The 14,669-nt window shown below is 41.7% G+C and overlaps 1 protein-coding gene across 3 annotated transcripts in view; it reads left to right on the forward strand.

The window, feature by feature from the left end:
* pacsin2 (protein kinase C and casein kinase substrate in neurons 2) overlaps positions 1–13,832 on the forward strand; it is a 39,917-nt gene extending 26,085 nt beyond the window's left edge. Inside the window, exons 8-12 of one of the 3 annotated variants that reach the window (XM_083758107.1) lie at positions 944–991; positions 3,056–3,189; positions 6,339–6,515; positions 9,597–9,778; positions 11,387–13,832. In XM_083758107.1, the coding sequence (XP_083614233.1) occupies positions 944–991; positions 3,056–3,189; positions 6,339–6,515; positions 9,597–9,778; positions 11,387–11,499 (654 nt within the window). In that variant the 3' untranslated portion in view covers positions 11,500–13,832. The remainder of the gene's footprint in view (positions 1–943; positions 992–3,055; positions 3,190–6,338; positions 6,516–9,596; positions 9,779–11,386) is intronic. The other 2 variants (XM_083758109.1, XM_083758108.1) reach the window with 2 other exon arrangements.
* The last annotated feature ends 837 nt before the right edge of the window (positions 13,833–14,669 follow it).

A 14,669-nucleotide genomic window follows, 5' to 3' on the forward strand; every position in this document is an offset into this window, starting at 1 on the left:
TGTGTGAGCCTGCAGCTCTCCGGATTTATAGCGGCTGATGATGCAGACAGAGCTGGTTTACTGGGACGGTTCATTCTTGGTTTGTGGAAAAAAAGAGTGTTTGTTAGGGGAAAGGTTGAGTAATTCGGGGAGCACACAGGACGGCATTGTTAGCAATGTGTTTGGCAACATGTCTCCCCAGGGCTTATCTTCTCTGTCACATGTGTATACACACACACACATGCGCGCGCAGCCACGCACACACAATGATGCCTCATCGACAGAACCTGTCAAACTACTTTTGAACATTTACCATGACTTGAAGCCATCTTGAAAGTAAAGAATAACAAGGCATTGTGGGCAAACCTGTTCTGCCTTTATCCCCAATGAATAGATAGCCTTATCACATTTTTCAAATCTCATAGTGATTTCACATTTTTATCACTGATTTTAGACTATTTAATTGTGGCTATAATAGAACGTATTGTAGGAGATTCCTAGGGCATTGTTTCGGGTCCAAGGACCACCACCAGGAGTCCTGCAGCATCCAGAAGCTATTTTCAGGGGTACAGGCTTTAGTTTCAACTTACTATTGGTCCGACTGTCATTAGACCCTAACCCTAACCTAACTATAACCGCAAGCACAGGAGCAGCGCATTTTCGACTGCATGTCCGACCGTTGTTTCCGCATGTCGGACCTTTGTGTGTCGGATCTGCGTGTGCGTCCCATTTTCAGACTCATAATCTAAATTAACAAGTAGTAATCTGAAAATAATCTGCTGAAATATGTGGACCAAAATGCGACTAGCCCTCAATCCCTGAGCGTGTTCACTTCACACTCAACGCTTTTTAACATTCCTCCAGCCTCTCCCTTTGAAATCATCCTGCTTTCACTCTCTGTTTGATATGACTGTCAGGACCTCACTAAACTAAACCCGCCATTTCATCCCCCCCTGTCTGACAGAATATGGACTGGTCCAAGCCTCGCTACCACATGAGAAGGTCCATTGTAGTGAGTTCTGCATGGAAGGACTGTTCCATCACAACAGCCACTGGGGGAGGGATATATATATATATATATATATATATATTAGGGATGCACCGATATGGAAGTTCTTGGCCGATACAGATGTTTAAAATATAGCTAAAAACAGATGTTTAAAATGTAGCTAAAATAATACATACATATAACGGTATAAATACTGAATTTATACCGATATATGTTTATTTAGTTTTTGTTGTTTTGATTTTCCCCTTTTGTGCCAGGGTAACAAATACATCTTCAATACAAGAAATAAATGTTCTGAATCTACAGCTTGGTAGACTGTTCATGTAGCCAACGCACAATGTATGCTTACAGATACATATCGCTACACTGCCATCGGCTAATGCCAGTTTTATTTGCAGATACCGATATTGACCGATAGCGGCAAATACCGGCTGATACAGATATGTGGCCGATACATCGGTGCATCCCATATATATATATATATATATATATATATATATATATATACACCGTATATAAATATGTATATTACATTATTTTTCACCTCCACGCACAGCACTGACACTAACGCCTCGCTGTTTGCATTGGTGTGTTTCACAGATCGGTGTGTGTGTGTGTGTGTGTGTGTTTCACAGCTTGTGTGTGTGTGTGGGTGTGCTTTTAGTTCTTGTTTTTTGTCGGTTAATTCATAATATGAAGAAGAGAACGAAACGACAGGACTCATCTGTCCCGACTACACTCTGTAGTGTCCATTAGGACTTATCTGTCCCGACTACACTCTGTAGTGTCCACTCTGTAGTGTCCACTCTGTAGTGTCCATTGTCCATTGAACCTCGTCGTGCGTGCGAGCAGCCTTCCCTTTCCTCTCAGAAATGCTGGATGTTTATATATGTTTTCCTGGATGTCTCAATTCCAAGGATCTCTCAGAATCCCCCCCCCCCACACACACACACACACACACACACAACCCCGCCCCTCCTTCTCTATTCTCCGATCCCCCTCCGTCTGACCCCTCTGTGACCCCTGGTGCGTTTGATCACATGATAGCCAGCCCAGCGGCGTGGCGTTGTGAGGTCGCTGTGAGGTCGCCTCAGAGGTCACCAGAGGAGACGGCAGACATCTCGGCCTGACCTTCTTTCTGAGGATTTCAAAGGCCTGCCTGGTGGAACAAACAAAGATCTGAGGGGGAGATAGGGGCAGTGGTGGAAAACTTACTCAAAAAGTAAAAGTATCAATGTAGAAATACTGTGTACTTAATGTACCAAAAGTAGAAAGTACTCATTGTGTAAAATGTCCCATTACAAGTTTTCAAATGTTTAAACATCTGAAATGTATAGGGCTGAAGTGGTTAATATATGTTTTGTAATAATACTAGTTTGGGGTTGTGTTGAAGTGTGTGTTGCAGTGTAATGCAGTGCCTGTATTACAGCGGTTTAGTGTGTGTTGCAGTTTAATGCAGTGCCTGTAATAGAGCGGTTTAGTATGTGTAGCAGTGTAATGCAGTGGTTCTCAAACAATTTCATGTCAAGGACCCCAAAATTGTTTTTTTTTATTTGGACCGTGACCGCCCCTCATTTAAAAATATTTAGTGCCAACTGCCAAGGTCGCCCCATAAGATCATTGTTTTGTCAGAAGTTTTTAAAAATGTCACACTGTTTTCATTGCATGTTTGTAGAAAGTTAGCCGAAGTATAAAATAGGGTAAAAACTTTTTTTTTACCCTATTTTGGTTAAACTTTACTCATTTTTAGCTGGAGTTGGGGAGTCAGAGTCCGTTTGAGAGCCCCTGCTGTAACGTATCGGTGTTCTGCTGCTGGATATGGGGCCATCCGTAGAGCCATATTTAATCAATAAAACATGCATGAATTGGCCAACAAGTACTCATGGCATGGGTCAAGGTTGAGTGCTTAACTGTGTGTGTGTGTGTGTGTGTGTGTGTGTGTGTGTGTGTGTGTGTGTGTGTGTGTGTGTGTGTGTGTGTGTGTGTGTGTGTGTGTGTGTGTGTGTGTGTGTGTGTGTGTGTGTGTGTGTGTGTGTGTGTGTGTGTGTGTGTGTGTGTGTGTTCTAGGACTGGTCTCTAGATCTGAATCGCACGCTGAGCAGACGAGAGACGAAGAAGAGGCCGACAGACGGAGTCACGTTGACGGGCATCAGTCAGACCGGCTCAGATCAACCAGTGCAGCCGGCCAAAACCAGCAGCAGGTAGACAGACATGCACGCACGCACATCAGTGACGTCACACGCTCACACATACTGTACATAGTGGGGCAACATTTAGTCCATCTAATGGATTTCATTGATTATACTTTTTGTATGTAATGTTTAATTTTTGATTTTTGATTTTGGGGGAGTGATTAATCTGACTTATCGGTTTGCTGATTAGATTAATTGAAAAAGTAATCGATAGAATAATTGCCATGCAAATAATAGATCATTGCAGAGCCTGCACACACACACACACACACACACACACATTTAACATCTTTATTTGCATTCACATTTAACAAGACAATCTTGAACACAAACAATAGTGGATGCGCAAACTTGGAAAACTCTACAACAAGTGCTTCAGGATACAGATCACGGGTACAGGAAGCATCGCCTTCTCCATATATGGCGACTGCCAATTATTGCAGACACTGAACAGAATTTTGCCGATGCTTGGGCATGCCTGCAATCTGCAGGCCCCTCACGACTGATTTATGGACATTACCGAGGCTTCCAAATATGAACACAAGTAGTTTACATTTGTAGCCAAGCTGTATAATAGCATCCTTAAGACGCTGGTACTTAAGCACCTTGGTAAGGAATGCCTCTTCCAAACTGTGGTCAAACACACACACACACACACACACACCATCCATGCTCCTGTGTGTGTGTACGGTGTACAGCTATGCTCAAGAAAAAGGAAGGCTTGTAAAACATTCCATCAGGAAAAGCTCCGGGAGTGACGTGCAAATCCCGGGAACCGTTTCCGAGGCAACGGCAAACATTTTGTAACAGATTCCTGGGCTAGGAGTCATCGACCGACCGGTAGACCCCAGTCCAGTAACAGTAATTTGAACGCCTGCCAGAAATAATGTGGAAATTTGGCCTTGTTGGTGCCGAGGTATTAATAATAGAGTAGGTTGGTAGCAGAGTGATAAAGGATGGTCAGGCTTTGAACTATAGTCAGTCACTTCCAAAAGAACGATCTCAGTGTACTATTAACTACTTTCCCCGTCACTGTTCTGGGCCACATTTTGGACGTTAATAGCCGATTTATGACCACATTTTCACCAAAGACTTCTGAGCTTGTAGATCGGTTGTTTTCAGGTGTAGAAACAGAAAAGGAGGGGCTTAGTATCTCGCACCCGAGTTGCCTTGAACTGACAAAGTTCAGATCTTCAGCGATTGTTTGAAATGATGTGACGCAAGCAATGTTTACACACTCCTCCTAGCATTCCACTGTAGAGATTCTCTATCTGTATGGCTGGCGGACTAACAAGCATAGCACATGGGGCTGGCTAGCTGTAGAAAGGGGAGTTGACGCTGGGAATGTCAGGCACGGAAAGCATTTGACCTCTGATCTCCCTACATCCTAGACCCAGCCTCCCAGCACACATAGTCCATGTTTCGTTTACCAGTATTTCCTTAGAGATTATTCTAATATTTATTTTTCAATGAATCAGATAATCATGAAGTGTTTTTCTTTATCATTTGTATTTTATATATCAAGGAATTGACTAAATCAATTAGACTGAACATGAGTAACCACTTGAGCCCTGTTTTATACAAAGGTGTCGTGCATCAATAGTTGATAGATTTTTTTATTTGTGCCTCACTCAAAGCGTGCTTGGTTGAATTTGTTTTGCTTTTGCAGCCTTTTGGACTTCACAGTTCATTTATGCTACCGTATTTAAAAAAAAAGTTATTTCCTCCCCAAGATTGTATTAAATGATCAATTATGTTTTTTTATAATCGATTAAATCAATTGGTTTGTTGCACCCCTAGTCTGAACGCACAGTTCTTCTGCACTGTTCTCACTCCACGTGAGAACATGCTCTAATCTGTCACACTCTAATTACAGTTTTTCCTGAAGGTCCTTTTAATGCGTAATTAATTACTCTAAGCATTTGTTTTGCTGACGGTCGCCGTCCAAAGTTACACGATGCCAAACTCCCACCAGCAAAGTGTTTTGGTGTAGATTAGCTTAGCTCAGTGGGCAGGGCATGACCGTGTAAATAAAGGCGCTCACACACACTCTCCCGGGCCGAACTGAAAGCTGCTACTTTTCTGTAAACCGAGTAGAAACACTTGATAAAGGTTGACGATTTTACACTTTGATATGGAAGGTGAACACAGTGGTGGTTGTTTGTTATGCGACTACTGTAAATAAAAGCTCTCTACCCATAGAAACCGCAGTGCTGAATATGAATTGTTCAAGATGCCATTCAGGAAGTGGTGTTGTGTTTCTGCAGTCGGCTTTTATCAGCAGGTGATTAAATTGTTCTAGGAGACGTTGCCTTTGTGCCCTAGTGGAAGTGATGATGTGCAAATCAAGTTACACCATTTTCTTTCCAGTTGTGAGTCACTTACAGTTTCTGTCAGATGTTTTTTCTTGTTTTTCCTTCTTTTTTTTTTACAGGGACATTGCAGAATAAACATATTGTTTGCTATGTTTAAGCTCATTTACATCCGTAAAACCTGGCGGTTTGAACTGGTTTTATTCTTGGGTCAAAAACATCTTTGTATCATTCACGACTCATTGCAGGATTACATGACGCCAAGTGTTATTGTGTCCTTGCAAAGCCATTGACTTGTCTCTACTCGCCATGCTGCAGCGCCTCACGTTGTGCTCATGTGTTCCCGATGGCCTATCACAGTCACAGCAGCATAAGTACTTACGGAGATTCAGAGCGGTCGGTGTGTTGCCATTCAGAGTGCCGTGTGCTGTGCTCCCAGAGCACACCGAGGAAGGCATTGCAGAATGCGATGGCTGCAGCTCTAGACTGTCTTCAACATCATGCATACATAGCTAACAAAACGGGTTATGATAATATTTCGACGTGGTATGAATTGAATGCATTTTAAAAGTTGAAAATGGCAACATTGGTTAATGACTTCTGACTGTCTGTGTACTCTAGTCTAGGATGTCAAAACCAGAGTGCTTTGAAATAGAGCCCTTGATTTCCAAACGCACCTTATTATGTCATCAACATCAAGTGCAGAGTGCACACATTGTTCCCACCGCAGGTCAAGCGTGTGAGGAGTGTATTGTTCGTTTTGTATGTATGTATGTGTGTGTGTGTGTGTGTGTGTGTGTCTGTGCCACAACCCTTGTCTTACTTGTTGTGTGTCCGCGTTGTCAGCCTGACGGTGCCGACTAAAACCGCACCGACGGGCTCGAACCCCTTTGAGGAGGATGAGGATGATGAAGATGGTGATGAGGAGATGGATGAGGAGGAGGAGGAGGAGGAGGTGATGAAGGCCGTGGAGGAGCGGAGCACGGCCAACCACAACAGTGTGAATAAAGACGAAGTGAAAACGTTGGTGAAACAGGAGCAAAGATCCACCCCCACCCCCCACCCCCTCCTCTCTCTTTAACCTGGTGTTGTGGTTTAGGATCTATAGCGGCCTTGCAGCCTTTCCTCTTCATAGAGTCACCCCTTTGTAGACCCGAAGCTCGCAAGTTCTGCTCACCATGGGTTCCATCGGCAGATAATACACAATGTTTGAGTTTGGTGGATCTGATCCGATCAAGAGATTTTCATTGATTGATGCCTGTGGGTAAATTCAGATTTCTTGGGAGCAACAGTATGAAACACCTTGAAACACAATGAAAAGGATGAAATGGATATCATCACAATCTATAACCAGTAAATAAAATTCCATACGTGCCGTGGATACGAGACTGATAAACATTATGAGCCGTGTCAGCCAGCCTACAGCATTTGGTATAATTATTTATATGATTATGGATAATACCGTACAGTATATGTCCATAAAGTAATGTGGTTAATGTAAGCCGAAGAGAGACATTGTTTCTTGTTGAACGAAACATTTGAACATCGTAATTTTTTCAATTATCCAAAACGTAAATCCAAAAATTCCGTATGACATCTCATATCGTACAAGAATTCCGTCTGCAATCTGCCGAGAGAACCCAATGGCGGAGGTCACTTCAGCACCATTTATATACTTCGTCTTACGACACGGTCACGTGCCCAAAAATAGCCTATCTACAAGATCTGGACGCGCCGTGTCCGAGACACGCTCTGAGCTTGTAGATCGGCTATTTTATGCTCGTGACCCCCGTCGTTGCGACGAAGTATACAAATCGGGCGTTCCAGGTCGGGCTACAACAAGACGTCACTTCTCCAGATATCATCCATGTTTGTGTGTTTTCCTTCGTCTGTCCTTTCGTGGGTGTGACTCCTTCCTCTCCATCCCTGTATTTAGCCTCCTTCCTGCTTTATTGTTCAGCATCTCTACTGCCCCCCCACCCCCTCCCCTCCCCAAGGCTGTGCATTGCGCTGCATGGTCGCTGGATTGGCATCATGCACAAACCCCCAGTGGTGGAAAGTAGCTAAGCACATTTACTCAAGTGCTGTACTGTCCACTACAATTTAGTTGACGGCTTTAAGTTACTTAACAGTTGTAGATTATTCTTGAAAACATACATTAAGTGATAGATTATTATGTATAATTTTAGGTTAAGCTGCTAAATTAAAATCAGCCCCACCATTACCACGTGCAACATTAAAGTGATTCACTTTTACTTACCTGAGGCCGATACTAAAAATACCTTCTAAATCCTGACCTACAGTAACTATTCAGAAAATAATATTTAATAAAATGTATTTTTAAACAATGTTGCAACAACAATATGTAACAACAGTACATTGCAACAACCCTAAATGGGGTTTGAAATCGGGTTGAAAGGTATAGTTATGTATAGGGGAGGTCAACTATTATGTTTTGTATTATTACTACTAGTATTTCACCACTGCTGGCACGAACACAATGTGCGTCTGTCTGTCACTCCTAACAGCGCCACATCCCGTCTGTCATCAAGTGTGTGACGTACGTGTCTTGTCTGTTTTGGGTGCTCCTGTTTTGTTTTTTTTGTTTTTTTTACAGTCAGATCTGAATCTAATCCTCACGTGATGTCATTTGATCATCGTAATCATATAATCTCATAAAACCACTCAACTAATAGCAATTTGTCTATAATTTCCTTCATTCTCCAAATCTTCAACCGTTAATTTGTCGATAATCTCACACTTAATTGAATCATGTCTGTGTCTGTGCTTGTTTAAAATACACATTTGAACAGGAAGCTTGTTGGGACATGTAGACACTTTAAATCTGGCATCCCTCAATTGGGTATGTCATTGATCATTATAGGCAAGATTCTTTTACTGTAAAAAGATCTACAAGTTCACAACATGTCTCATCACATCCAGTTGTGAGCTTGTAGAACTGCTATTTTTGTTGTTGTCCTAAAGTAACCCACAGCGTAAGCAGCTTGAGTGTCAGTATTATGACAGTGTGAACCGTGAACAGGTCTGACTGTAGAATGCTGTGTGTGTATTTGTGTATTGCTCTGGGTTTCATTTGCATTATTATTCCAATGTTTTCATAGGTGTGTGTTTAGCTCCCTCTTGTGGGCACCAGGATTAGAATAACAAAACACAATCATGCATTTTCAACAGTGATTTTGGTCTTGCTTGTAGTCTCTTGGTCATGCTCATGTGTTGTTCATGTGTGTCGTCATGATGTTTGCACCGTGTGTTGTCCCATGTTGCCTTGACTCAGCACTGTGTTTGTGTCGTTCTGATCACGGAAGTGAGCAAATTCATTGTTTGGCCGCAAGAAAATGGCTGCTGCCAACAAACGCTTGCCTTGCACCGGCGATGTCACAAATCAGCATGGTTTCCACTCATTTGCGCTGGACTGGGAAAACAAATATATCTTCCTGTAGGCCACCAGTGGATTTGAACTTGCTTTTGGGCTTATGATTTGTGCTTGTTTTGAATACTGTGTCTGGTGTTTGTTGTTGTTTTTTTCCCCCTTGCTTTTTCTAACTCTTTACTTTTCCTTCCTGCTTCTCTTTAGCCGGGCATGCTGGGTAGTCCTGTCGGTGTGCACACGGCCGCTTGGACGTCGGCTGTGTATAAGCCAGTGGTTTTCAACCATTTTCATATCGAGGCCCATTATTTATTCGGCTTTTGAGCCACCATGAGATTTAGCCTCTCAGGCCCAAAACTAAAGAATATTTTGTCCACCACAATTCCATGCAAACGTTGATCAAAATAACAATTCTTCTACATCATCTAATTGTGTAGACTTCTTGTAAATGAAGTAATGCAGATGTTTAACAATGAATTAACTCTTGAGAGCGTCATTTTACGCTCTCAAGAGTTGAAGATCTATAAGGGTCTATTTGGGTTACCAACTCTCCGTCATTTAGCTGAGGACCACCTTGAACCCCCCCCCCCCCCCCCCCCAAGGACCACTGGTGGTCCCCGGCCCACTGGTTGAGAACCACTGGCATAAGTCATCAGGATTCACGTCTTCTTGCCCTCTGACAAAACTCTTAACTCCTCTTGTTTTTCGCAAACCAGTGCCGGCAGCGTAGAGAAGACTCCGGATTGGTCGGACGAGGACACGGGCGGTGCCAACCCTTTCTCCACCAACGGTGACGCTAACCCGTTTGACGAGCCGGCGTCCCCGGTGGTGTCGGTGGCCGTCAGGGCACTGTACGACTACGAGGGACAGGAACAGGATGAGCTCAGCTTCAAAGCGGGTACAGTACACACGCCGCCAAATGTCGTTCTCAAAGTGGGGTCCTTCAGGGAGTTCCAGGGGGTCCCCAGCTAAATGATAGTTAGGAACCAAATGGACCCTTATGGGACTCTCAGAGTGTACAAATGTATACATACAATGTATTTGTACACTCTCAGAGTTACGTTAACATTGATTTTACAATATGAATTGGGGTCTCAGTCCCAGAGATAGAAATGCCATTAAATGGGGGTACATAGGCTAGTGCAGGTCAAACTGAGGGTCCTTGAAATTAAAATGGTTGAGAGTCGCTGCTAGAGCCGTAAAATCTTCTTTTATGGGGGTCCCTGGCACAGCTTTTCAAATGGGGGTACGCGGGCTAATAGGTGTCAATTTGGGGGCCCTTGACATGAACAAGTTTGAGAACCACTGCCGTAGAGACACATACAAACCAAACCGTGTACCTCCTGGATTGACTACACGTACATCTTTAACAAATAATTTTTGTTTTTACCTCAGAGAAAATAAATAAATATATAAATTCGACCTTAAAGGGATTGTCACATTAAAAAAAAGGTTTTGGAATTGTTCTTGTTTTTTTTAGGTTTTCTAATCTCAATTGCACCCAAAACTTTTAACATTCAGTAGATTTTCTGTGATCTGGGGTTTTCTGGCTCAAACAGGTGCTCTGATTTGCCGGCAGTAAGTGACATCACTTACTGCGATGTCAATGGGATTTGCCAGCAGATGTCACTGTTTCACTGTGTTGCCTGTTTTCATTGTAGCTCAAAAGGCCCAAAAAAACCCAAAGAAAACTTCAGACCACAGAAAATCCACTGAATATTCAAAGTTCAGGTTTTTTGGGTGTAATTGAGGTCATAAAACCTAAAAGAAAAAAGAAAAAGAAAAATAAATGAAAATGAATGTCATAAAACCTTTAACTGTAGATAAGTTGGTGTCGAAGTGCCCTTGAGAAAGACGCTGAACCCCTAATTGCTCCTGATGTGCAGGTTGGCGCCTTGCATGGTTTCCTCCGCCATCTGTGTATGAATGGGTGAATGTAATGCACAATCTTATCTATGTAATCGCCTTGGATAAAGGCACTATATAAATGCACCATTTAGATAAAGACATTGAATAGGATTCAATTTCCTGATCAGCAGTCCTGTGGTAAAATGCATGATACACACACACACACACACACACACACACACACACACACACACACACACACACACACACACACACTATAGGACCTGTATAAGTAATGTATAAGTATCAGTGTGCCAAAACAATATTCAGTCAGTGTTGCATTCCATGGATGTATTACCTTTTTAACAATTTAGTGTTTCCTATGGAAAGGTAAGAGGGTGGGGAGTCCTCCTTTTCCTTCCTTCTTTGATACTCCAGATCCACCTGGCACAGATCCACAAGTGCCAAGGTTCAACGACAGAATCTTATCCGTCTGTTGTGTTGGCATGTGAAACACTGACGTAACACTTCAGAGTGCGTTCTGTATATTGAGAACTAGCTCTCTAGGCACTGGGAAAACTTCAACCTGTGTGAAACGTATATACCTGGAGTCTTTCCAGTACTTTAAAAATATATATATTTATCTTTGCTTTTCCAGGCGATGAGCTCACCAAGATAGGCAATGAAGATGACCAGGGCTGGTGCAAAGGACGGCTCAAAGACGGACAACTAGGCCTGTATCCTGCCAACTACGTGGAAGACATCCAGTAGTGACCTGAACAAATGAACAAAAGGGAAGGAAGTCTCTCCCTTCTGATGAAGACTCGGAATGGGAGACAGAGAGATAGAAGTGTTTTTCAGATTAGAATAGTACAATCCCAAAAACATTGTAGCTTGTCATCTACAGTTTGTCCTTGGTAGAACTTGACCACATGAAATCCTACAGTCCCTATTCTCTGGCTAACATTCGGTAAAAAACTAGCTGATCTACAAGCTCACAAACGCATTGCAGCGTGACTCATTGTGAGCTTGTAGATCACCTATTTTTGCCAAAGAGATTTGTTTTCAAAGGAAATACTAGCGGACCTAGTAAAGAGCCATGGGGGACCCCGATCAAGTGTATAGGTTCTAAGTGGTTAAGTACCAAATCAGAAATCACCCACATCCAATTAACACTGACTTTAAGTTGTCCACGTGCCCATGTGGGGATGATCCACACTAATTTCATAGTGGGAAAATGTAAATTAAATTATGTTTTAAGCTGACTAACAAAGCCACTGTTAGATTATTATTTCTGCTGTTACAAATATAAAATAAGGGAAATTACACGCCCCCCCACCTTTGTCTTTTTCTTTTTCCAATTATTTAAATTTGACATATGAAACCAAATGAGAACTTTACTTTCTACCTATTATAATTTAATACAGTCACAGACCATTTTTTGTTGGTGTTTTAAAATGACCTTTTGAAGCAAAATTTAAATTCGGATGTTGAGAAAGGCAGGGCTGGGCAATATGTCTATTACCGGTATATCAATATCGTGATATGAGACTAGATGTTGTCCAGGATTTTTCTTTTAAGTGTTGTCTTTTCCTGGTTTTAAACTACTTTTAATTTTTATTCTTTCAAAAACAGCCAAATTAGCACAACATTTTGCTAAATATTTTTCTAATTTGATATTATCATGATACCAATATTATAATATCAAGGTATTTGCTAAAAGATATTGTGACTAGATTATTGCCCAGTCCTATGTTGAGACCAATGTAGAGCTCATACAGTATGTGCTCTCAACCGATAAGTTAAGTCAGCCACTCCCCCTCTGATGTTTCAGTTTGTAGATCTTTTTTTTTATACATCTATAACAAATGCTTAGAGATGTTAAAATCCGCTCAGTTCAGTTCCTCTGTTCAAAATGGCTCGGTAGCCCTTGAATGTACATTCACTGATTGTATTGGCTCACCTATTGATTGTACACTTAAGCCTCATTTACACTTAGTTGCATGCTGGTGTAGCATGCAGTAAATAGCAGATATACAAGCACACCACGCGTCACATTCGTGTGGTGCTTGTAGATCTGCTATTTACTGAGTATGATGCCGGCACGCAACAAAGTAAATGAGGCTTTAGGCTGATGATGTTGCTCGTTCCGTCGCTGCACCACTCGGCTCTCCACCGAACAACTCGTGCTCAATCCTTAACACACAAATCACTTTATGTTCTATAGTATAGACCATGTCCATTCTAATTCTCGTGAGTGTCGTTAATTTCCGTGTTTTTCCTTTAACACTCTCTGAATGTTTTTTTAGTTCGTTTTTTTTTTCTCCTTCCATTAAGGGGTCTCACTTGAAGCTCCATGATATGTTTATTCTTGCACTGGATTTCAATTGCCAAGTAATGGGAGATTGTTCTAGTGCTTCCCTTTTTTGAAATTATGTGTTACACGTTTTCAGCAATAAAATCCACTGCAAAGTATGATATTTCACAAGTTGGCGATGTTAAAGGTGTTTTTTCTGCCTGCGTGTAAATAGCATAGAAGCCTGTGAACAAAAATAAAGCATTCAGGTGATGTTTAGTTGAAAATTGAAGACTTAATTTATATTATGCCATAAGTGCTTTTGTTCTCCTGTTGGAATGCTGTGATTGGGGAATCGATTTGTACAATAATTGAATGTTGTTTTTTGGTTGGCAAATTTCCCAAAATTTGCTGTTTTTGTTACATTTGTAAATAATATGATTGTTTTTCTCTTTTACAGATGGCCATACTATAGTTTGAATCAACAAAATGTACTCAAATTGGTTTAATAATACTATATTTCCAAAATATCCTCTCATGCCTGATTTACAACTGTTTGTTACACGTGTTCTGTTGGGAAGATGAACTGCAAGCTCTTTCCTTTGCATAAGCTCTAGTTAATTTCATTGATTGAACATTGTCTTTTATTTCATGCCTTTGACTGCAGCAGGAGCGTTTTTCTGTTTTACGGTGAGAGAGATTGTGCCATGTTCCAAGACACGCTGTCTACAGAATTCATATACTTAAATTGCACAGTTTAGATTGTACATGTGTCCCACATCATAAAAAATAAACAAATTCACTGAAATTTGGTGTTGTTGACTAATTAATCAAAATATATAAATAAATAATTGTATGATTATGGGGTTGAATGTGACCCTGTCTTGTCTTGCCATATTTCTCTATCTTTTGCCACCACATTTACCTATGAAATATAAAGCATAAAAAAGTAAAAACTGCTAGACATGGAATGGCTTAGGATTGACGACAGAGTACAGTAACTTGGGACGGTCACCAAGTTACCCATGTACTGTCAAAATACTTCCTTAACATTGTTCAACCCAGATTTAGCTCAAACAAAGGGTTAAATTCATTTCACTCACTCCTATACCACTAAAATGTGAACCCCTAGACTCCTTCAAAACCACTCAAAGCACGTATACAGGCCCCTGTAAAAAGTCCCTCCCCCATATTTCTATACTGTACGTTTTCCCTTTTTTCTAACCACTAGAGCTGTGCCTGTTGGACCCTCTACAGAGGTGCTCGTTGGCTACTTGGAACGAATCGAACGATGCAAGTTGGAAATGCATGCCCCACCCAGATATTATGTCCCTTTTATGGCCATATATGGAGTTCTTTGTCAGACATACCCAAATATGGAGTCTATGCAGATGTCAGAATGATGCCAGAACAGGCCAGCCCCATATATGGACACTGGGCAGGGCCAGGGCAGAGGCCTTTTTGGGGCGGCTCTGGATAACCGTGGGTCCGACCTTCTCGACATCGGGCACTGCATTCCCTGTGGGGGTGTGGAAGTTGGAACGCATGTATCTAATTTGAAGTCGGTGGGGCGAACGGTTCTCGAGTTACGTGGATTACAACAGTACACACATACACAGCCAGAGACTGCATTTATAGATAGGTC

The sequence above is a fragment of the Protomyctophum parallelum genome, assembly GCF_964188405.1.
Source record: "Protomyctophum parallelum genome assembly, chromosome: 22".
NCBI classification, from domain to species: domain Eukaryota; kingdom Metazoa; phylum Chordata; class Actinopteri; order Myctophiformes; family Myctophidae; genus Protomyctophum; species Protomyctophum parallelum.